At 47.6% G+C, this 24,985-nt stretch overlaps 1 protein-coding gene and 1 long non-coding RNA gene across 3 annotated transcripts in view; one reads left to right on the top strand and one right to left on the bottom strand.

Annotated features, from left to right (window-relative positions):
* Nucleotides 1-7,133: 7,133 nt before the first annotated feature.
* LOC113597719 (uncharacterized) overlaps nucleotides 7,134-24,985 on the bottom strand; it is a 55,468-nt gene continuing 37,616 nt past the window's right edge. For both annotated transcript variants that reach the window (XR_008290067.1, XR_003418497.2), the window contains 3 exons: nucleotides 24,199-24,288; nucleotides 22,935-23,041; nucleotides 7,134-9,185 (listed from right to left, as the gene is read on the bottom strand). This is a non-coding gene — a long non-coding RNA (uncharacterized LOC113597719). The remainder of the gene's footprint in view (nucleotides 9,186-22,934; nucleotides 23,042-24,198; nucleotides 24,289-24,985) is intronic.
* Nucleotides 21,989-22,901, top strand: LOC106983516 (ferritin heavy chain). Its single transcript, XM_015081714.3, has one exon. It carries the CDS (start codon nucleotides 22,177-22,179, stop codon nucleotides 22,723-22,725), a length of 549 nt encoding a protein of 182 aa, XP_014937200.2. The 5' UTR covers nucleotides 21,989-22,176; the 3' UTR covers nucleotides 22,726-22,901.

Raw genomic sequence — 24,985 nt, 5'->3', positions numbered from 1 at the left:
CCACTGAAGGAGCATCCTCGCTCGGATTCTGCCAGACGCTGACTCGGCTGCAAAACCAGCCAGTCACGTGATCAGGAGTAGAGGCCCATCTAGCAGGGAACAAGCCTTCCTACCTCTTAAGGACTTGCTTGCTAAGAACTGTTTGTACGCTTGCGGGAATTTGGAGAAGTGGGCTTAAAATTTAATTCCATAGTTGACCCACCAGCCACTCCCAAGGTGGTGAGGACAGGTACGTACGGCCACCACCCAGCTTTAATATGTTCACTAAAGGACCTTGACATTTGCTGGGCTGCCCAATTGGTTAAGATCTGTTTGCAACATCTTTCTTGTCCCTGCCAGTCTGAAAGGGAGATTATGCCTTATTGTTTTCACTTGCATTTTTATTACTAGTTAGATCGAGTGTCCTTCATATGGCTGGTGCCTTCTTTTGTGAATTACTTGTACATATCTTCTGACCATTTTTATACTATGGTGGTAAAAGCTTTCTTATCGGTTTGTAAAAGATCTTATTATATTAAGGACATTAGTCTTCTGTCATATGAGTTGCACATGTTTGCCCGTTTGTCAAATGTTTTAACATTGTTTATGGTGGGTTTTTTTCTTCTGAAGTAGCAAAGGTTACCAATATTTTTCTTTATGGTCTCTGGCTTTGGTGTCACGGCTTAGACGTTTCTCCCCCAAGAATATATGAATAATCACGTAAATTTTCTTCTAAGGGTGAGAAGGACTGTTTTACACATTCCTTGGAAAAAAACATGTAACAGCTGAAAGTTTAATGGTTTGTAAAAAGTAGTACTCAGAGGTTTAAAACTGCCTTTCTGATGGGACGATAAAGTAGCAAAAATGGTTTTTGGCGTAATTTCTGAAATTTGGCCTTCTTGCTTTGCAGACACTCCCTCTCTCTCCCTCCCTCTCTCTCTCTCTCTTTCTCTCTCTCTCCCTTCTAACTAACTAATTCAAAATAGAAGGGGAGGTAAATTGGGAAGCCACGGGAGGCAGAAGACTCAAGAATATAGACATAGAACCCTAACCTTCACCAATGAGACACATCTAGGCCAGCCTTTGAATCAGAAATCGGTGACCCTTGCAACCAAGCATTGGGCTGTAAAATAAAAAATAAGTTTACAAATAACATAAACAAAATGTCTAGAGAGAGAGAGAGATTGGTGGTCTCGAGAAGCAGACACTGCCCGAGTCACCGCGACAAGGTCGCAGCAGATAAACCCAGTTTCCAGAAGCATCAATGGCAGAGTCGCCTGCAGCTGTGCCCACGCCCAGCGTGAGTGATGTGATCAGGGCAGCCTGTCCCCAGGAATGGCGGCGACGTGGCCTCCACCAGAGCAGCCCCACTGGAAAGCATGTGAACCTTCTGATGTCTCTCCTGGCTGAAACTAACAAGAGGGGTGACGTTGTTTGCAACGAAGAAAACTGAAGGGTGTGGAAGCAAGGGCAGGAGTGGCTACGGAAAATAGAACCTCAGGGCGCTGGGTGCCTAGGTTGGTCTTGCTGGCCTGGTGGGCCTGGGGGCGGTGAGAATTCACCCAGCCTCGGCCCCTGTCAGGGGCTCTCACCTAACGGTCCTTACTGGGCATTGATTACGAACAAGAGCTGGATTGGTTCTACCAAGCCATACCTCCCATCCCCCAAGACCAACCCACTCACGAGTAGTCGAATACTGTGAAGCGCTTACCAGTCACATATTAGCGGGACGGAGAAATCCCCACCCTCTGTAGTGAAGCAGCAGCAGCCAGAGTCACAACAATCAGATATACTTCTAACCAGCTTTTTAAAACATTTGACCATTGTGGTGACGTTACGCATCAGAATATTCTATGCGTACCGGAAAGTGACTCAGTGTCTATGACCGTCTTTTGCCTGAGATCCTGGAGGACATTCAGGGCTATTTGTATCCCGGGAACTGGGATTCTAACATGGAACTTGCTAAAACTTGCATACACACATATAATTAAGACATCTGGCTACATTATGTTGGAAATGTGGTTCTTGGAGCCTGAAAGTGTTCATTTAAATGGGGGCTGCACCAAGGTATAATTTTTTTTAGAACACAAATCATAATCCAGTCTTAAAAGACAGTATATAAAAATGTGTAAAAATGTGCAAAAAACGATGGTCTTGCCTCGACAAGTAGACCCTCACCCCAAACTGCTAACGATAATACGTATTAGATGTTCGAAAAGCTCGTGAGATTATTTTCTAATAGGAACTGTTCAGCCCATCCTACCTCTAGGAAATTGACTTAAGGATGAGGTAATACTTTAAGTAAACAATTTAGGAAGTCGATCCAAATTGCTCAAAGTGCTTTGCAGACATGAGCTAATTCCGCCTTGTAAAGAAGCTTGTGTAATGGGATTCATGTCTATGGTTCCCTTTGAAACTGTTTCTGGCAGGTGGTGGTTTGCTGTGGTAAAGGTATCTGTGGTCGGGCCCTCCCCGACCTCAGGGCATCTTTAGGGAGCCCGAGACGATCCTCAACTTTTGTGGGCAGACTTCCTGATTATATCATAACACCTTCCTGCCTCCGTCTCTTGGGCCTTCAACTCGAGGAAACAGCTGTGGAGGGACGAGTATGGGGGAAAACACCTTGAGGGAAAGGAGGCTGGTGATTGCTATGGTTTAAAAAACACGCAAACAAACAATATCCTGAGACCACACAAACTTGAGCTATTTTGGCCATTACCTCCTCTGAAGCTCACAGCTCAGTCCCTCCCTGGGAATTGCTCTGTTGAGAGTCGCTTTCTCATCCAAAGCTGTGCCCGCTTCCTGGCCACAGCCTGCATCCAACGCCTGGCCAATGAGGGGTAGGCCTGAGGGCCCTGTTCCCTCCCCTCAATTTAGGAGGGCTCTGAAGGGCCACCCGAGGTCTACAACTCCCCATGGAGGTGGCTGAGGGGTCTGCATCACAGTTTAACTTCTCCCTCTGCCCGGCCCTGCTGCCCTCATTCCCCCCACAAGTGTATCTCCCTAGATAATTCCTCAGGGAAGTTCCGCTCCACTAACCTCCATCCTACAGCCTGTTTCCAGGGAACCTGACCTAAGACACACCCATTTGAAGGACAAGGTGCACGAGGAAGAGTCCAAAAGATAATCTTACGGGTCTAACTGATTCTTTTACATTTTTATTGCCTATAATTAACTCATCTCTGAGGGAGATACTGACTGGCCTTGAACTTTGACTCATGGTTACTGCAGGCCTGGCCTGGTGCCAGATAAAGGTTTCGTTCAGGATTTGCAATTATCGAACCACAGCAAAGCCAACAGGGTGAGGGTTGGACACTAAGGGTTGGGCGTGTATTAATTCCCGAGGGAATTAATGTCAATTCCACTAGAAAAAAAAAGAAGGAAAAGAAAGAGAAATAGATCGTTGGATAAATCCATAACTACATGGTGAGCACCTACAGTATAAGCAATAGGTTACCAAGAAAGAGGGAAAAACAACACGCCTCCCCACCTGCCCCAGAAGCCCCCAGTCGAACTGGGAAAACAAGCAAATACACTATTAGAGAAAACGTGGTAGGTTGTAATGGGGGGAATGTAGGGTGCCATGACATAGCAAGAACACCTAACCCTGTCAAGTGTAGGGTTAGGACAGGAGAGAGAAGAAAAGAAGTGTCCACGTGGAACAAAAGAGACAAGTCACGGACAGGGAAAAAGAGGACTTCAAGAAAGCGAATCCAAGGAAATAGTAATCTACAAGGCAAAAGGAGGAATTTGCAGGAAGCCATTCTATTTATAAAGTTGCAAAACTGGAAATAACCCAAACGCTCAACAATAGGGGAAGGATAATAATAGAATATTGCAAAGTAGTCTAAATGGAAGTAATGCACATTCCACCCATTTGTGGAAATGTGATGTGAAGTAATATTAAATGAGTAACGCAGAAACGGTGCCCGCTCACTGGGCTCTGACTCTATGAAAATGTGTGCCTTGATAAACAACGACCAAGAAAACTCTGCGTACCAGAGGAACAAGAATTTAATGTGTCATGTGTCCTTTCTGCCCCTTTTCCCCTATTTGAGCGTGTCACCTTTCTGGCCTGATTTTTAAAAATATCCTCCTTTCCCCGTTATGAAAGCCTTATACATGCATGCACCAGCCTAGAAATATTTTGGAAGCCTTTTAGAAATATTCAGAAACTCCTGCTCTTAACTACAACGAGAAAAAATAGCAGTATCACCCTGAGCAAAGACCAGCATTTTAGACTCTGTGGATCTTTGACTTGGAGTTGAACACTTTGAAATGACATAAAGGATATACATATTTTAATAAACAAGAAAGTGACAACCTTTGTAGAAAGCCTCCTCGGTAACATATCAACAGCTTTTTTAAAAGTGTACACTCTTCGATTCAGAAATTGCAATTCTAGGCTGTACCTAGTGCTGTGGTGGCAAACGTTCAACAACCAGATCTCTGGGGGAAAAGCCTTGGATCTGTTGTGCTTGCCAATTTCTATGGTGCAAATACCCCTCTCGCGGCCAATTCCAAATTACCAATGTGATGTCAAGAGATATGCACACATGCGTCCACACCAAGACGCGTACACAAATGTTCACAGCAGCATCATTCATAATGGCCAAAAGGTAGACGCAATCCAAATAGTCATCAACTAGTCAATGGATAAGCGAATTGTGATATTACAGCAGGATTCTCGCACAGAGAGACGGGACCGCGAGGCTCTCTTTGTCCAGGAAGCAACTTCAGGAAGCAAAAAAGACTGAGTCCCGGATGCAGCAGGGTGTAGCCTGTTATGCAATTTCTACCTCTTTGTCTCCCCTCTATGGTGACACATGTCGTCCGAGTAGACACGGTCCAAGTCAGGGTTGTGTCGGAGTTACGCCATCGTGTATAGGAGCTGATGGGGCCAAGCGCACGTGGCCTTCCTTTGTGCTGAGAAGGCCTCCGCCACGTTCCTTAGGGAGGGGCTCGACCACAATATATGCAATCAATGCAGTACTACTCAGCAACAAAAAGATAGGAACTATTGATGCAGGCAACAACCTGGATGAACACCGAATGGAAGAAAGAGGCAAAATAAAAGTACGTATCGTACGATTCCACTTACATACAATTCGACACAATGCACATTATTGTGACAGAAAACCGATCAGTGTTTGTGTGGGGCGTGGGAAGGAGGCAGAGGGAGGGATTGCCAAAGAGCAAGAGAAAACTTTTGGAGGTGACGCCTCTGTTCATTATCTTGCCTGTGGTGATAGTTTCCTGGGGATACAGCAATGTCAAAATTTAACCATCAATCCACTTGAAATGGATGCAGTTTACTGCATGTCAGTTACACCACAATAAAACTGGTTCAAGGAAAAAGACCACTCAGGGTCTTCTGTACTCCTATCCCTTGCGATCTCCTTAAACTTCTCATGTGCCCAGCCTAACTTCCAATGGCTAACACCCCCATCTTTGTGGGAAGTCTGCCCTCGGGCTGCCTGAACCCACATTGTTCTACAAGCTAGGTGAAAGTGCCCAGGAGTTAGCGACTCCCTCCTCTCCCGCCTCTTTGCCCCCAGTACCCTGGGCAGCCTTTAATGGCTGACGAGTACAAGGGCATAAATGCCCAGCACCCTTGAGCCTTGGCCAGGATAATTCTGAGGTGGATTGTTAATACTGGTGGGATTAAATTCTAGAACCTCCTCACGGTAGCTGGCCTCATAATGACCCCAATGACGGGCTGTCTTCTATTCCCTTTATCACTTCTGCACTGCCCTACCCGGGTCCATGCACCCAAATAAATTACATGCACTCCAGTCCTTATCCCAAGGTCAGCTTCTGGGAAAGCCCAATTTAGACAGGGTCAAAGGTCTCGTGAGGATTTCCCCCTGGAAACTAGAGGAAGATTGATTTGAGGATTTGAGTTTGAAGGACCTTTGAAGATCCCTTTGAGTTAAAGCACAGTTTCTAAAGCTAACGTCTGGCACAAAAAGGTTTTCGCAACAATGGATGGGTAACAAAAACAAAGCATTAAAGGCAGGTCATTGTGATCTCTCTTATGTTTCTGAAAGATAATACTGGAAGAGGTAGAGAAATTCTAGGAAGAGGAACCACTGATTTAAAAATATCAAGATATTTGGGGGCGCCTGGCTGGCTCAGTCACTGGAGTATGCGACTCTCGATCTCAAGGTTGCGGGTTCGAGCCCCACTTTGGGTGCAGAGATTACTTTAAGATAAGATTTTTTTTTTTTTAAGATACTTATGTAAGTTAGGTTTGGAAAAAAAATAAGTGGCTTTCAAGGTCCTTCTCCCCAAACGAATACCTGCAACTAACATTCGTTCTTATCAGGCCCCTTGTCTCAGCCAGAAACTGTTCCAAGGGGTGGGGGAATAGGGCATTGAAGAAGAGACATAATATCTTTGCTTTCATAGCACACGTGATCTAACAAAGGAAGACAGGCAATAATAAATAATAATAATAATATTAACGCAATATTAATACAATATACAAGACAGGCAATAATAAATAACCGCAAAAAATATCAGAGAGTGATCAATTATTTGCAGAGAATTAAAATCGGGTGAAATGAAGGTAAGGGCTGATGGTGTGCCTGCTTTAGGTTTGACAATATCATACATTTGATTGTTGTTGTGCAAACACCTCCCTCGTGGGGAGAGTACTTCCCCTCTCCAGTGATGTTGGCCGTGTGAAGCGATCTGAACCATGTGGAGGGAGGAGTGTGTGAGTTCTGAGTTGGGGCCGTGGACGCTTGAGGGTTTTCAACTGCTCACCTGGGAGGCAATGTGGACCGTAGCCCGAGACAGCGTGGACAGCTGCCCCAATCGCCACACGGGCCTGCGAAGCAGAGATTCATGCTTGTGCATTTTGAGGTGGTCTGTGACCGATCGTCACAGTCAGGGAAGCTTCTCTGAGGAGGTGACGTTTCAGCTGAGATCTGAATGGTAAGAAGCCAGTCCCGTGATGGCTGTTCCAGGCAGGGAGAACATCCAACGTGGGTAAAAAGATGCAAAGGTGGGCACCAGCTTGGCATGCTCAGGGACTTGGAAGGCCACGTGTGAGGCTGGACCGTGCAAGTGGTGGAGTGGAGGTTTTCCTTACAGGTGCAGAGGAAAGCGCCGAAGGATGTAAGCAATGGAGTGACCCAATCGCACTGATTTTTAAAAGATCACGCGGGCTGGTGGGTGGAGAATCAATAGAATAAGGGACTTGCATACCTTTCTGCTAAACCAGGATGCAGTCTCGGACCCTCCCTCAACACAGAGTTCCTGAACTACGAAACAGTTACGATCTTTATGCCAACTTAAATTTAGGGGTTGATACACAACGAGATACAATCCATACAAAAAATAGCTTAGGTACCATTTTACGCATACGTAACAAAGTACCCCAAAACTTAATGGCTCAAAACAACCACCACCATTCACTGACTCACACATCTGCAATTTGGCCAGGGCTTGATGGGGAAAGCTCATCTCTGTTCCGTGTGGAATCAGCTGGGGGGGCTCCACCGGGGGTTGGAGGATCCATTTCTACGGTGGCCCCATTCACAGAGCCGGCAAGTTGGGGCTAACTGTTGGCCGGGGGCTTTGTTGTCTTCCAACTAAAACTCTCCAGGTGGCCACTTGGACTTTCTCACAGCTTGGTGGCTGGGTTCTAAGAGCAAGCTTTATAAGAGGACAAGCCCCAGTGTGTAAATGCTTATCAAGCTTCTGCGTGCATCACACTTGCGAGTTTCCCACTGGCCACATGTAGTCACAGGCCAACCCCAGAGGCAAAGTTGGGGGTGGGGAATATCCAAGGGCATGAATACTGGGTGGGTGCAATCTCTTGGGGGTCAATGATGTCACAAAACGGAAGCCAGACCAAATCAAACTTCAAATGAATCGGTTTTTTGAGAGAGAGAGAGAGAGAGAGAGACAGAGAGAGAGAGAGAGAAAGGGTGCAAGTGAGCAAGGGGCAGAGAGAGAGACAGAGACAGAGGGAGAGAGAGAGAGAGAATTTCACAAGGGGCAGAGAGAGAAAGAGAGCAAGAGGGAGAGAGAGGTGGGGCTCACCCAGAGCGGGACTCATGTTCACCCAAAGCAGGACTCGAACTCACGACCATCAGATCATGAGGTGAGCCAAAGTCAGACGCTTAACAGACTGAGCCACCCAGGCTCCCATAAGTGAACTTTTAAAAGGAACCCACAGATGGGGTGCCTCGGTGGCTCGGTCCATTAAGCATCTGACTCTTGATTTCGCCTCCGGTCATGACCTTACAGTTTGTGAGTTCGAGCCCTGAGTCGAGCCCTGAGTCGAGCCCAGCCTTGGGATCCCTGCTTGGGATTCTCAATACCTCGCTCTCTGCCCCTCCCTCACTCCCTCTTTCTCAAAATAAAGAAATGAACTTTAAAAAAATAATAAAATAAAATAAACCCACTGGTTTTCACACTTGCTCTAATAGTCAAGGGGAAGGTTTGTGATACAAAAAAAAAGGTTCATTTTTCAAAATCTCTTTGCTATAAATAACTGCCTAGACTTCTTTTCAGCACCTATGGCATGCACCTTTTTTATATGTATCTCATTCATGGTTGCAAATACATAAAAATGTAAATACTTAACACGATATAAAAAGACAACAGGTCATAACGGTGGTTGTTCATTTTCAGAAAGGTAGAAAGCACGAAGGGAGGAAAGAACAACAAAAAAAAGACGTAGTTCTTAACAGCATTCCAAGGCAGAATATCAGACAGCGGGGGGATTTTTCCTCCTCTTCTCGTGGAAGTTTCACATTTCAGTAAATGCAGACTAGACAGCGATCCAGCGCCTCTGCAAGCTTATAATGCGATCCTTTGTGGCGTTCAAAGGGAACATACTGGTCACCCTTGCTTCCCTTCCGTCCTCTTTCTGCACATGTCTGTCTGCAGTCACCGCAGCTTTGCCGTACCTGACACAGCTCCTTTCACCTGCCAGAACCACGCTTGACACGCGGAAGACCAAGGACCATAGTGCGTTCCATTCTCAACCCCTGGAGGACCGGCGGATTGGCTTTAATCTTTCACGACACCAAGGATTTCTATGGAGTCTGAGCAGACAAAGAGGGAGCTTTTCTGTAACCGTGCCCTGCCACTATTTTGACCATGAGCCGTTAACAGGAGACGAGCGAAGTCAAGGCCGGCCAACCTCGCGTGGTGAGTCAAGCCCCACTCTCGCTCTCACGCTCCTCCTGGAAGAAAGTAAAGTTGGGACGGTGAACATCGATTTCCTCTGACTCAACTGACCAGGGTCTAGGACCTATCTCTTCAACATTTCTGCAATATTCCCTGAGGAAAATAAGCGGCAACAACTGCAGGGAGTACAAGTTAGGTCGCGGGTCCCTGGAATCTGATACCTTGAATTGATTTTGTATTTTTGTTAATCAAAGCATAATTTACATATCGTAAAAGGACAGATTTTAAATATACAGATTGATGAGGCTTTAACACCATAATAACCATCATCCTCATTAAATCGATGAATGTTTCCCTCATCCTGGAAAGTTCTCTTACGCTCCTTGCTAGTCAACCCCCCCTGCCAAAGACAACCACTTCCTAACTTTTATAGCCATAGCTTAGTTTGGCCAGCTCTTGAACGTCACCTGAGTTGAAATATCTAGTATTTTGCGTGTCTTAGACTTCTTTTGCTCAACACAGTCTGTTAGAGAGTCATACGTATTGTTGAGTGCATCTGTGGCTCGTTCCTTTTTATCGTTCAGGATTATATAACTGTATGAATATACCACAATTTACTTATCCATTCACTTACTGATGGACATTTGAGTTATTTCCGGGGTGAGGATATTATGAATGAAGCTGCCAGGAACATTCTTTTATCATTCTTTTTTTTCTTGGATATTACTGCTTTCTTTTTTTTTTTTTTTAAGTTTATTTTTACCTATATTGAGAGAGAGAGAGAGCACAAGCTGGGGAGGGGCAGAGAGAGCGGGAGAGAGAGAATCCCAAGCAGGTTCCGTGCTGTCAGTGCAGAGCCTGATATCAGGCTCGGACTCCCAAACGGGGAGATCACGGCCCGGGCCAAAGTCAGGAATCCGATGCTTGGGGCGCTTGGGTGGCTCAGTCATTTAAGCGTCCAACTCTTGGCTTCTGCTCAGGTCATGATCTCACGGTTTGTGGGTTCAAGCCCCACATTGGGCTCTGTGCTGACAGTGCAGAGCCTGCTTGGGATTCTCTCTCTCTCTCCCTCCCCTGCTCTTGCTCCGTCTCTCTCTTTCTGTCAAAATCAATCAATAAACGTAAGAAAGAAAAAAAAGCCAGACACTTAACTGACCGAGCCACCTAGGCTCCCCCTACGGTCCTTCCAGTGTACGTGTGTTCTATTTCACATCCTACATACTTAGGAGTAGAATTTCTGAGTCGTGGGGTAGGTCCACACGTAACTTTATAAGAAACTGCCATACCATGTTCCAAAGTGGTTGTACCACTTCATGTCCTCACCGCTTACTCACCAATACTTGGCGTTGTGTTTTAATAATTCTAATGCTAAAATAGGGGGCACCCTAGGTGGCTCAGTCAGCTGAGCATCCGACTTCAGCTCAGGTTATGATCTCTCAGGTCAGGAGTTCAAGCCCTGCATCGGGCCGTCAGCCTGCCAGCACAGAGCCCACTTCAGATCCCCTGTCTCCCTCTCACTCTGCCCCTCCCCTGCTCTCTCATGCACGCTCTCTCGCTCTCTCTCAAAAATAAATAAACATTAAAAAAAAATAAAGCTAAAATAGCATCTCGTTGATGACACACTGGACCGTTACCTTGAAAATCTGGGGAGCCCGAAAGTTGGAAGTAGAAAAACGTCAGCCCAAGCCCTTCCCAGTCAACCCGGACGTAGGTGCAGATGTACGGCCACACTCAACTCCCACTCTGCCTGGGTGAGCATGCACTTGGCGTTTCAGAAGCAAAGGGCTCTGAAAAGTTGACATCACACTATATTCCGTAGAACTGAGCTACCTTCCATCTTCCATTGCCCCTTTCCCTCTAAATCTCAACGCGAATATTCAACCAAATATATGACGGGTAACTGATAACTACTCTGACCGAAACGGGCTGAAATCGCACTTTCCACGTATTGCCTCTTCCACCCAAAACCACGTTCAAATTCACCGCTGACATGAAACCCATGGATTTATTCCCACAGGAAAGCCGAGGGCTAAGTTGTAAACCCTAAAAGACAGCCGTCCTGAAACGACTTTGTACCTTCACCGGCCAGCGCTCCCGAGTACTCATCTATAAAACAGGTGTGCCCAACCTGGGAGTCGCGGTATCGGCTGAGAATGGATTAATTATGAAGAAAAAAAAAAAAAAACCTTCAAGCTTTCTGGAAAAAGGTTTCCTACAAAATTCAGGATTTTTTTTTCTTTTGCTTCACAACTATGCTTTACTTTGTGTTTAACGAAGAGGAAAAGATAACGATAAAAAAGGCAAGGGCAGGGTCCCGTGGCTTTGGTCTTTCCTCGTTATTTTATATTTTGTCCTTTCTGTCTGGCTGTGTCTACTCCTACGTCATGCCCGTGGGCTGACCTTCACTTCCCTCAAGTGGGACAGACAGCAGCTCTCTTTAGGATAATATCTTCTTTGCAGAATAGATCCCAAAGGGTCCCTGAGCTGAATAAATAAGCAATGAAAAAGAGATCGCACGAGAGATGAAGAGGCAGAGAGAGAGAGGAGCGGTGCCCTCTCTTCAGCTGAGGTGTGACAAGCCTTGGGAACTAGACCCTATGCACGTGGCACAGCGACAAGGGAAGAGCTCGGTGCTGGGGCCGCTGCTGTCCTGGTACATTACGAACGCCTTCCTCAGCAGAGCGGACAATACCAAGGCGCACAGCCTATCCCCCTACCGGGCCTCCCTGTGCATCCAGTCCCGATCAGCCACCTATCCCGGGAATTCATGACACTCCCGGGGGGCAAGTCCGGAGAGCTACGGGCCCAGGGCAAGGAGCTCAGGGTACCGGTGGCCTCTATGCTAGAGAACTTGGGAAATAAAACTACGGAAACCATTTGGAGTGTTCGCCAAATGCTCTCGGGTCACCCCTCCCCAGGCATGTGATGAGGTGGCATTTCTCTGTCGCCTCTGAAACCAGAGCACGTGATGGTCTTTGGCCAATGAAACGTAACCACAAGTGACACGTGTCACTCTAACAGCCCGTGTGCAATCCGCCATGTTTTTGTTCCACCACTGCGGTGACACCGCCGTCATCAGTCTGGATCTGTGCGTGGCAGTAACGAGCGGGTCCTGGTCACTGACGCGCCACGGAGACCTAGCGAAAGCAAGACCCTGTGCTTTCAGGACCCTGACGGTAGGCGCCTCCTTATGTTTTGTGTCCCAGGCACCTCTCTGGCCTCACTGGTCCTGAGCGAGAATTAAGCTTGTATTGAGCTACCACGCTGAGATCGAGGGTGTAGCTCACGCTGCCTGATGAGACATCCCTGGTCGGGATTAGAAAGAGGAGAGAGACACTAGCACTGGGCCTGGGCTTTCTGTGACCTGGAGGCCCCAGCTCGAAAATCAGGTCTGTTTTTGCTCATAAGTAAGCCTTGACGTTTGGGAAAATACAATCACGTGAAGTAATCGGATTAAGTGAATTTACAGGGATTCCTGTATGGGATAGGCACGGCCAGGGGGAAGAAAAATGAGCAACTTAACGACATCATTGAAGATGGTCCCAGGGTAGATTGTACAGAAATAGAAACGAATAAGCAAACAGCCTGGTCCAGATTCAGATCAAATGCCTGCGGTGCTCTTCTCAGGACTCGTTAAAAGCAGTCAAATTCCAGGGCGCCTGGGTGGCTCAGTCGGTTAGGCGTCCGACTTTGGCTGAGGTCATGATCTCGTGGTTCCTGAGTTGGAGCCCCGCGTGGGGCTCTGTGCTGACAGCTCGGAGCCTGGAGCCCGCTTCAGATTCTGTGTCTCCCTCTCCCTCGGTCCCTTCCCCGCTCCCACCCTGTCCGTCCCTGTCTTTCAAAAATAAATAAACATCTAAAAACAAGAGTAATCAAAGCCCATTTATAACATGCACACGGATCTGCCATGACGTACCTGCTGGGGTCAAACCAGGCTCTTCACATACACAGCAACGGGGACGGGGTACTTGCTTCTCCCCCAGCAGAGCCCGGGAAGCCTGCCATTCTCTCTGTTCCTGAGCTCCAGGCACCTGCCTAGAAGCTTCCATTTGCCTTCTAAATAATCACCTACTTAAGTACCACATGGTGACAACGTTGGGTTCTTTGGACTCACAAAACTGTGATGAGCTCTCGGGCCTTTTCTAAAACATCAAAGTAACATCCCCGTGCCGTGCACCTTTAGATGCATCAGGATTAGGGTGACTGGCATTGCAAGTGGCCTTAGGGGGGAGACGGCTCGGGTGTCTGGAGAGTGGGCCTAATGAGGCCACGGTGGAGCACCAGTCCAGGTGGGTCAGTTAGCTTCACACAGAGAAAACCCTTCGCAGCCACAAACTATACCCACGATTGCAGTCTCGGGGCAAATTCGGTCAAATTAGCCACAAAGGAGCCTGGATAAGCAATGCCTACAGCTCTCCACAGCCCATCGTTGCTAACGGAAAAAATGGGTCCTCGCCCTCCTCTCACTGGTTACGTCACCTCTCCAGGGTCCCGGCCACTGACATGCTACCTTTCATTGACGATCTTCTCTAAAACACGACTACTTTACAACAGGATAAATACCCACGAGGGAGCTTCACTTCGGCACAGGTCCCGGACAACTTTTTTTTTTTTAAGTTTATTATCTTAATTTAGCCCCCTCGCCTGAGCTTCGAACCCAGCGGCCGCCGTCCTCCTGTGCCTCTTGGATGTCCCAGAACTCGCAGAGCTCGGTTAAAACCCAGGTCACCACCTTCTTCGCCGTCCTCCTTGGTCTCCGGCATTCGCCCAGGTCGAGAATGGTGAGCCAAAGCCTGACGGCTGGGCGTCCGATTCCTCTCTTTCCCTCGTTACCTGCGTCCATCTTCAAGGGCTATTGATTTGCCACCTCAGTGACATTCGTGTCCCATCCTTCCTCTCCATTTCCCTTGCCTCTGTGCCACCCCGTGCCTCCCCTCCCCCCCCCCCCCAACCCCGAGACCCTACGGAAGATGCCTGGCTGTCCTCCCCTTAGTGTCATGGCCCTCTGAAATACCTCTCACTCACGCCAGAGCAGTCGGAGACAAAAATCCGATTTGGACATTCTTCTGTTCTGAAAAGAACCTTCAGTTCTGCTGGGGTGTTTTTACTCATCAGCTCAAACATCACCTCTCGGAGGGCATTCCTGAACTTCCTTCATCCTTTTCCTTCCTGTGTGGAGCCATTATACTGACCCATATATTTCTGACCCTGGGTTTCGGTTCTCTTCGGCTACAACTCAACCCCCGTCGCTGGCGAAACATAGTGGTTTAAAACGACAACCATTTTATTATTATTATTCATTTTATTATTATTATTATTATCAGTATTATTCAGCTGGGGCCGTGGTCATCTGGAATATCTAAAATGTCTCGCTCATGGCTGCCAGTTGAGGTTGGCCGTTGGCTGGGAACTCAGCCTCTTTTCCCCTCCTTGTTGCCGCTTCACGTGGCTTGGTCTTTTCACGACATGGGGGCTGGATTCAGAGGGAGACTGGAATTCAGAGGAGGAGGGCGAAACTTCTGAGCGGAAAGAAGACAACTCTCCCCATCCTCTCGGAAGTCCCAGAATGCTGCTTCTAACACGTTCCATCGGCCAAGGTAGTCACTGGCAGCAAAAATAAGTGTCAACTCTAAATGAGGAGCAGCACTGTGGAACTGGGAGGGAAGGAACCGTTGGAGTCATGTTTGGAGACTAGCTACCACATTCTGTTAGTTTGAGTTCGTTCTATCTTTAAAATTCTGAAAGCCCCTTAAGGACAGTCACTATGTTTTAATAATCTCTCGACCCACAAGTCTTTGCACAGATCCTAGAACATGGCACATGTTCATGGCACATGAAGCTTAATACACATCTGCTGACTGTATCAATCCTATTAAATCAGATTAAATCAGCCCATGGTCTTTGAGCACCTGGCCTGTGCTATTCTATCTTGTTGGGTGCTCTGGAGGTGAAGAAAGGGCATCTGCCCTCCGACAGGGGACTTGCACCAAAGGAACACAACAGAAAAGGAGAGGATTAAGAGTTCAACGCAATTAAAGACAAGCCATCGAGGGGTGGTCCGTGATTGACTGCCATGCTGATTGCGTGGGCACCAAACCCTATAGATCTTCAGAGAAGTCCGTGTTCACTTCAGACAGAAGAGATTTTAGGTAGGACATGGGGTTGAATCTGAGTGTGAATGTCAAGCTAGGACCTGCGATGCAAAACATCACAGAAGCAATTATACAGAAATGGGACCACACAAGTTGTTATTACTTAGTATGCTAACACACACACATACACACACGCTGGTAAATGTTTTTCAGAAGAATTCTTGCTACAATCACACTCTAATAAGTACATAAATACCACTGGCCAACAATGTGAGTTCTAAATAATTTTTTTTTAAATAAGAGAGGGGTGCCTGGGTGGCTCAGTCGGTTAAGTGTCCGACTCTTGATTTCGGCTCAGGTCACGATCTCGCGGTTTGTGGCATCAAGCCCTGCTTAGGATTCTCTCTCTCCCTCTCTTACTGCCTCCCCCACTCTCTTTCTCAACATAAAATAAACATTAAAAAATAAAATAAGAGAAATGGATACAACATGCATGGCAGAAAATTTTGCTCACTGGATATCACATGTTTTCCCTACATTTCCCAGCCTCCTTGAAGTTGGTTTGGGCTGAAGTGAATATGATTTCTGCTCCAGGGCAATAAAAGAGTGAGTGGGAGGTCTCCATGCTTCTTGTTTCCCTCCGTGCAGTTTGAAGTGAAGAATTCTGGGAAGGTGCAAGTAAAGGGTGGAATTTCGCCTGCATTGGTAAGTTAACCATTGGCGAAGAGTCACGAAAGAGAGTCACTTCACCTGCTTCGGGCTGTGATGTGAGCAAAAAATACATATTGTCTTCAGCCATTGAGTTTTTTAGGTCTCGTTTGTTACTACAACATAGCTTTCCCTATCCTGACTATTACACCTTGGGTTTTCTCTGAAGGAATGGAAGGTCACAAAATAAAAATTATTCATCTCCTATTTAGAAAAGATAACAAGCAAAGAAAACTTTTAAAATCTCCTTTTGGGGGCACCTGGGTGGCTCAGTCGGTTGAGCGTCCGACTTCAGCTCAGGTCACGATTTCACGGTTCGTGAGTTCGAGCCCCGCGTCAGGCTCTGGGCTGATGGCCCAGAGCCTGGAGCCTGCTTCCGATTCTGTGTCTCCCTCTCTCTCTGCCCCTCCCCCATTCATGCTCTGTCTCTCTCTGTCTCAAAAATAAATAAACATTAAAAAAAATTTTTTTTAATCTCCTTTTGGCTATCTGCAATTGAGGGTTACACCTTCCTGTCTGGGAGTAAATGATTAAGAGGTAGCTAATTAAATAGTCAGCATCTATAATCCCTTGCATACATTCACTGGACCCACCCATGCACTGCTGTGCAGAGCAGTCTGAAACAGCTCTGATCAGGAGAAGGTGAGCAAGGAAGGACAAGGGTTCACTTGAAATAAACAGTTAATCCTCAAACCTTACTAACTCAACATCTTCCCTAACCAGACTTTAAAAAAAAATTTTTTTTAACGTTTATTTATTATTGAGAGACAGAGAGACACAGAGCATGAGTGGGGGAGGGGCAGAGAGAGAGAGAGAGAGACACGGAATCCGAAGCAGGCTCCAGGCTCCCAGCAGTCAGCACAGAGCCCGACGCGGGGCTCGAACTCACAAACCGCGAGATCATGACCTGAGCTGAAGTCGGACGCTTCACCGACTGAGCCACCCAGGCGCCCCCCTAACCAGACTTTTTTTTCAACAGTTTTTTAAATGCTTGTTTATTTATTTGGGGAGAGAGAGGGAGAAAGTGGGGGGTGGGGAGGTCAGGGAGCTAGGAGAGAGAGAATCCCAAGCAGGCTCTGCGTTGTCAGCACAGAGCCCGACGCAGGGCTTGATCCCACAAACCTCAAGATCATGATCTGAGCCAAAATCAAGAATCAAAGGGTTCAGGGAGCCACTTAACCACTGTGCCGCGCCACGCCCAACCAGACTTTTTAACATGGCTACCGACAAGTAGAAAATGACTCTCTCTGCTTCCTCTTTCCTGTTTCTCTAACAGGCCTTTTTTTTTTTTTTAATTTTTTTTTTTTAACGTTTATTTATTTTTGAGACAGAGAGAGACAGAGCATGAACGGGGGAGGGTCAGAGAGAGGGAGACACAGAATCTGAAACAGGCTCCAGGCTCTGAGCTGTCCGCACAGAGCCCGACGCGGGGCTCGAACTCACGGACCGTGAGATCCTGACCTGAGCCGAAGTTGGCCGCTTAACCGACTGAGCCACCCAGGCGCCCCTCTAACAGGTCTCCTAATTCGGTGAGGGGTAACCAAAAGATCAATCACCTAAGGAAACAAGGGGGCTAGGAGCTAGAGAAATCCACAGGCTACACAACTGGAGGCTGAATCCCCGGTGGCAGCTTCACCTGGGCTACTGTTTTGTTGCTTGAGATTGTTGTCGATGAGGGACTTCGTTTCTTCTTGATTTCTATTTAGTCTCTGTGTTCCACTGATTCTCTGGGCCGAAGCAATGTAGCGCTGCATACTGGATTGTGGGTCCCCATGAATTTCTTAGGCTGTGCATTAAACCTGACCCAAAGAACACCTGTTCTTTGGGGTAAATTCCTCCGAGGTGAGCAATGTTTGCAGAAAGCCCCTCCTGAGAACGGTCCCTACTTCATCCGGGGAGCTAGAGCTACAAAGAGGTAATAGGTTTGCCTCTTCCTGATCTTCCCTAAAGAGAGACAGCCAAGAAAATAAGTATCCCAAACTCCTTCTCCTCCTGCCTTCCCGTCTCCTGCCAGTGCCGCCCATTGGCTGAGCTCAACCAGGGGCCCAAGGGTCAGGGCCCCGTGGATGCCATCCATACAAGCCGGGCTCCAGAGCTCAGAGGAAGATGGAGAAGGGCAGAAAAGAGCACTGGAGAAGCACATGGAGAATGTGTACCACGCTGAATAAAACCGGAAGGTGACAACTTGAGAGCAAATTTACGTTTAGCTGAACTACTGTCAGTCATCAGCTGACACACACTGGGACGCACGACAGGCGTGTTTAAGTGGAGCGGCCTCTGCTTTGCCTCTCAAGGTTGCGATCTCCCTCTCCGCCCACCCCGCATCAGAACAGTGAAGAAGTGGAGACCAGAAGGAGCACTCCCCTCTCCAGAACGCAACGCGTGCGGGTGTTGGACGTCGTATCGGTACCCAACCAAACAGGAGCCCTCACCGAACTTTGCTATGCCCTTCGGTTGAGCCAGCCGGATGCGCGAGAGCTTCCCTACTTCTGATCACCAGCTGGAAGGAAGCTTCTCTGGAAAACAGAGTTCATGGCCCAGTCCCAAGTATTCTACACCCTCAGCATCTGTGGGTCCCAACACCCTTTTCAGGGCTGTGACTTAGGAAGCGTGAAAGCACTGATGATGGGATCCTTTCTCCTGGCTGCAAAAGCTCACGTCCCTACCTCCTTTCCAGGGTTAATTTTAGCCAGATCATGCCTCTCGGCCTGTCAGATCCCCTCACGTCTCTGCTGACTACTTCCCCTGCCTGGAAGCTTTCAACACTCCCCTGGTTCTCAGCCGCTCTGGTTCCGTACAGACCTTTACTGCTCATGCTTCCTTCTCTGCCATCCCTAACATGCCCTGGGCCAGCCTCAGCCCCGCAGGGATTCCAGTGTTCCCTGGATGAGGTCCCTCCCGTGGCCCACTCTCTATACGTGCTACCTTCCTCCACTGGTTTGCTTTGGCTCCCTGTTTTCCCAGAGTTACACTCGGCCACCTTCTCCTCAGAGATGCCCTCACTCCATATCCCACTCAGGGATGCTATGCCTTCAGGTCTCCAATACTTTTCAGGATTCACAGCTCTGGTGAGCACCCCCCAAAAGTGCTTACCCTACTAAGTAAGACAGCTCCTGTGGGGTTGGTTATGTTCCCAGTGGGGTGGGGATGACACTGGGGAATGTTAAAGGATAATTAAAGAAAAAGAAACTGAAATCTCTCGCAAATATGAGATACTACAGGTCAAAGATTTTATTGAACTCATTAATTAATGAGAAAACCAGTAAGATGTTAGCAATGATTCAAAGGAGAAGAGCCATATTTGGCTAGGCAGGAAATAAGGAATGTTGAGATTCCTTGCATCACCCAAGTGATGCAAAATGAGCCCCGAATAAGTTGCATTCCGCTCAACACAACTCACTTGCATTTCTTTTCTTTTTTAATTTTTTTTAATGTTTATTCATTTCTGAGAGAGAGACAGAGTATTAGCAGGGGAGAGGCAGAGAGAGAGGGAGACACAGATTCTGAAGCAGGCTCCAGGCTCCAAGCTGTCAGCACAGAGCCCGACGCAGGGCTTGAACTCACGAACCGAAAGATCGTGACCTGAGCCGGACCCAGATGCTTCACCGACTGAACCACCCAGGCACCCCCAGCACTGGAAGTTTGAAATGTGACACCTGAAACCATAAAAATCCCAGAGGGGAGCAGAGGCAGTAATTTTTTCTGACGTTGGGCATAGCAACATTTTTCCTGATTTGTCTCTTGAGGCAAGGGAAACCAGAACAAAAACAATCAGGATTACATCGAAATAAAAAGCAGAGCAAAGGAAACAATCAGCAAAACTAAAAGACAACCTACTAAACGAGAGAAGATACTTGCAAATGACATATCTGATAAAGGGTTAGTATCCAAAATATATAAAGATATATAACTCAACACCAAAAAACCCCAAATAATCCAATTAAGAAACAGGCAGAATACATAGACATTTTTCTAAAGACAGACAGATGGCCAACAAAAACATGAAAAGATGCTCAACATCGCTGATTATCAGGGACATGCAAATCAAAACTACAGTGAGGTATCACCTCACACCTGTCAGAAAGGCTAAAATCAACGACACAAGAAACAACAAGTGTTGGTGAGGATGTGGAGAAAGGGGAACCCTCTTGCATTGTTGGTGGGAATGCTGACTGGGGTAGCCCCTCTGGAAAATAGTACGGAGATCCCTCAAATAGTGAAACATAGAACTACCCTATGATCCAGCAATTGCACTACTAGATATTTACCCAAAGAATACCAAAATACGAATTCAAAGGGATACATGAGCCCCAATGTTTCCATGTTTAGAGCAGCATTATCTACAACAGCCAAATTACGGAAACAGCGTATGTCCATTGATTGAGGAATGGGTAAAGAAGACGTCATATATGTTCACATATATGTATAAGTATTTGAAATATTACTCAGCCATAAAAAAAGAATGAAATCTTGCCATTCGCAACAACATGGATGGATCTAGAGGGTATTATGCTAAGCAAACTAAGCCAGTCAGAGGAAGACGAATGCCGTATTATTTCACTCATATGTGGAATTCAGGAAACAAAGCAAACGAACAAAGAAAAAAATAGACAAACCCCAAAAATCAGACTTGTAACTATAGAGAACTGAAAGTTACCAATGGGGAGGTGCGGGGTGGGGGGAAATGGGTGAAACAGGGGAAGGGGGTTAAGAGTACACTTATGATGAGCACTGAGTACTGCACAGAATTATGGAATCACTATATTGTATACCTGAAACGAATATAACACTGTAGGGTAGCCATACTGGAATTCCAATTTTTAAAAAGAAAAGAGGAAGAAAAGAGAAAAAGAAGATATACAAACGGCCAATAAGGACATACAAAGATGCTCAACACGCTTAGTCATTAGAGAAATGCGAATCAAAGCCACAATGTGATATTACTTTGCAGTAACAGACAATAACACTGTTGGAAACTTCACACATCATGGGTGAGAATGTAAAATGGTGCAGCCGCTTTGGAAAAGATGTGGCCGTTCCTCAAAATATTAAACACGGAGTTGTCATATGACCTAGCAATTCCCTCCTAGGCATAGTCCCAAGAGAATAAAAATATGTCTATGCAAATACCTGCACACAAATATTCATAGCAACACTATGCATAATAACCACAAAATGGAAAAAAAAAACCCAAATGTCCATCAACTGATGAAAGGATAAAGAAAATGTGGCGTATCCATGTTATGGAACACTATTCAGCAATGAAAAAAGGAAGATTAGAGACATTCTGCTAAATACAGAAATCAGACACAAAAGTCCACATACTGTAGGATTCCCTTTATTTGAAATATCCCAAATAGGCAAATCTGTAGAGACAGAAGAGAGATCAGTGGTAGCCAGGTCTGGGGAGTAACAGCTTATGGGTAGGGAATTTTCATTTTGGAGTGATGAAACTGTGAAATTAGATTGTGGTGATGGCTGCCTAACGCCATGAACATCCTATAAACCGGGTAGCTAATCACTTTCAAAAGGTCGAGTTTATAGTATGTGAATTGCATCTCAAGAGTTATTTTATGAATGTTTGCAAAATACGGGTAAAAAAAAAAAATCCGGTGGTTTTTTTTTCGTGAGATATATTCACAAACCACAGCAATATATTAAAATATATTAAATATATATTTTAACAAGAGTTATATTTTTATTTTTAGTTTTTTTAGGATTTATGGCTTTATTTTTTTATATATGATTTACTGTCAAATTCGTTTCCAGACAACACCCGGTGCTCATCCCAGCAGATGCCCTCCTCCATGCCCATCACCCACTTTCCCGTCTCCCCCCCCGCCCCCCATCAACCGTCAGTTTGTTCTCAGTATTTCAGAGTCACTTAGGGTTTGCCTCCTTCCCTCTCGTACTTTTTTTTTTTTTTTAACGGCTTCAAGACACTCAGCGCGCAGGCGCCTGGACCTCGCCTGGACCTCGGCACGGATGGAACGTTGAACGCGGCGCCCCACCCACCACCCCCTCCCTCGCCTTCGTGACCACGCCCCTTCACCTAACGGATTCGCGTAACGGATTCAAACCCCCACCTCCGGAGTAACGGACCTCATTCCAGCCGCATCTCGGAGACTGCCGCCGGGCCTGCCTGGTCGGCTACTCTGAAAAAGCGCCGGAGACCCGCCGCCACCGCCTTCGGCCTTGCCGCCCTCGTTTCTGAGCCGCCTTCGCCTTGGTGCCAGCGCCGCCAGCCATGGCCACCGCGTCGTCCTCTCAAGTGCGCCAGAACTACCACCCTGAATGCGAGGCCGCCATCAACAGCCAGATCAACCTGGAGCTCTACACCTCCTACGTGTACCTGTCGATGGCTTTCTATTTCGACCGCGCCGACGTGGCCCTGGAGAATTTCTCCAAGTTCTTCCTGCGCCGGTCCCACGAGGAGAGCCAGCATGCCGAGAAGCTGATGCAGCTGCAGAACCAGCGTGGGGGCCGCCTCCGCCTCCACGACATCATGAAGCCTGACCGCGACAACTGGGAGAACGGCCTCAACGCCATGGAGTGCGCCTTTCACCTGGAGAAGAGCCTGAACCAGAGCCTGCTCGACCTGCACCAGCTGGCCACCGTCAAGAACGACGCCCACCTGTGCAGCTTCCTGGAGACCAACTACCTGCCCGAGCAAGTCAAGGTCATCAAAGAGCTGGGGGGCTACATCACCAGCCTGCGCAAGATGGGGGCCCCGGAAACCGGCATGGCAGAGTACCTCTTTGACAAGCTCACCCTGGGCAACAGAGACAAGAACTGAGTTGGGACTGCCTTCCCATAGCCACAGGGTGCATGGTGACTTCCCCTGGTCACCATGCCGAGCATGCATTTTGCAGTATTGCGCTTGCAAAACGTTCCAGTTTCTTCTTCCAGTTTTCCATAAATAAATAAAGTTATTTTGTTTCAATAAAGTTATTTGGTTCCTAAAGAAATAAAGGTCTCTGGGTGATTCGTGTGCAAATCTCTCACCTTTTAAGTTTTTAAACAGGTATCCAGGGGTCTCTCCACCCACCCAGCCCCATCCGTATGCAGCTCAGGATCTCCAGAAATGGAGGGAGAAGACATTCTGTGGGACCCTAGAAAAGACAAACCAATCCCCTGATCAATGGTTCTGAGGATGGGGGCGGGGTGGGGTGGAGGCGGGTGGAGGGGAGGGGACGGGGGGGGGGGGGGGGGGGGGGTGGAGGGGAGGGGAGGGGGGTGGAGGGGAGGGGAGGGGGGTGGAGGGGAGGGGAGGGGGGTGGAGGGGAGGGCGTGGAGGGGAGAGGGGTGGGGTGGAGGGGAGGGGGGTGGGGTGGAGGGGAGGGGGTGGGGTGGAGGGGAGGGGGTGGGGTGGAGTGGAGTGGGGTGAGGTAAGGTGGTCTGGGTGGTCTGGGACCCTGGTGTCGGGTGGGTGCATATGTATGATAAAAATACAAAAGGAGAGGGTGGGTGATGGGTATCGAGGAGGGCACCTCTTGGGATGAGCACTGGGTGTTGTATGGAAACCCATTTGACAATAAATTTCATAGTAAAAAAATTAAACTTCAATAAAATTTAAAAAATAAATAAAAATAAAAACATAAGAGAACATGGTCTAGAATTCATCATAGTAGTTGTCTCTGGGAACGAGGTAGAGGGAATGGGATTGCGCGTGGATCCGCTCTAGGCTGCAGCGATTATGGGAAATGACCCTTAGGCCGCCTCCCTCAAGGACAGGGGTGTGACAAACTAAAATAACAACGGCGCTTTGCAAGTCCAAGTCCTTTTATTTAACATTGGCGTATTTTATTTTTATAGGACCCTCGGGAAGTAAGAAGGGCAGGTGTCACGAGCAAGTCTTAACCAGCGAGAAAAAGGGAGGCCGCACCAATACATTACAGACTGTGGACACGAACATCGATTTTCCGATGCCGTGTTCCATTGTTGTTTTTTTTTTTCCTCTTGCCCCACAGGTATATCAATGGGTTAAGCAAGACTGTGTGGGTAGACTGGAAATCCAGCCAGATAACCAGACCCGGAAGGCAGGGAAATCCCCAACGCTCTTAAAGTCAGCCCTGATCACTCTAGTCTCTCCCCTAATTACAGGTATGCCTTGCAGCCTCGGGGTGGGGACAGCCTCTAAACCTCAGCCAAACCCTTCCCCTATGCCAGGAGTCCTTAGAACCAGTGATAGAATTTATAAGGGCTAGAGCTAGTCGGCACCTGTACACCTGACTCCCTCCATTCAGGCAGCAACCAGCCACGGCGTTACCTGAATTGGCACCGAGCACCTAGGAAGACCTCAGGACTGGAAATCCCCAGGGCATACTCTCCATCCAGATGGCTTCACTCTGAGTGGCTTCTGCACAGGCATGATAGGATTTTTTTTTTTAATGTTTATTTATTTTTTGAGAGTGGGAGAGGGAGAGAGAGAGAGAGTGAGCAGGGGAGGGGGGCAAAGAGAGAGGGAGACACAGAATCCGGAGCAGGCGCCAGGCTCCGAGCTGTCGGCACAGAGCCTGATGCGGGGCTCGGACCCACGAACCTCGAGATCATGACCTGAGCCGCAGACACTTGACCGACTGAGCCACGCAGGCGCCCCTGGGCACAATAGGCTTTAAAGGCGAGGCTGCAAAACATACCGGTTCAGCCTGCACATCCAGCTCAGCTGCACAGAGATAGCCTGAATCCTAGCCACACACAGGGTACCCGACTGTACGTGCCGAACCATGGCCTGTTGTGGTCTCTTCCCTGGGATGTAAAGCTGACCGCAGTCTGGTTCTGTCTTGGCCGCTGGGCGCCCCCTTTATCCCATCCTTCCCTTTGCTGTGATTCAGAGGGACTCCCCGAGATAATGCGGAGAAGTCCGCTTAGACCTACATCTTCTTATTGTACCCGGGAACGAAGGATCTCCTCGCCCTCGAGACTCGAAGAGAATTGTGATTACACTCCAGCGCCTATTACAAGTCACTGCTCGTGCTGTAGCATTTCACAGCTTTTCTTTAAGCATCCCGGGCAGGGAAGTCTAGACACGGTGGCAGCTCAATTGTTGCCCTTCT

The sequence above is a fragment of the Acinonyx jubatus genome, chromosome X (assembly GCF_027475565.1).
Source record: "Acinonyx jubatus isolate Ajub_Pintada_27869175 chromosome X, VMU_Ajub_asm_v1.0, whole genome shotgun sequence".
Taxonomy (NCBI): domain Eukaryota; kingdom Metazoa; phylum Chordata; class Mammalia; order Carnivora; family Felidae; genus Acinonyx; species Acinonyx jubatus.
The sequence above is the reverse complement of the archived record's forward strand: the minus strand, read 5'-3'. Positions and strand labels throughout refer to the sequence as shown.

What these genes read in the sequence shown, in the direction of transcription:
- LOC106983516 (XM_015081714.3), top strand. Translation starts at nt 22,177, where the DNA reads ATGGCCACCGCGTCGTCCTCTCAAGTGCGCCAGAACTACCACCCTGAA.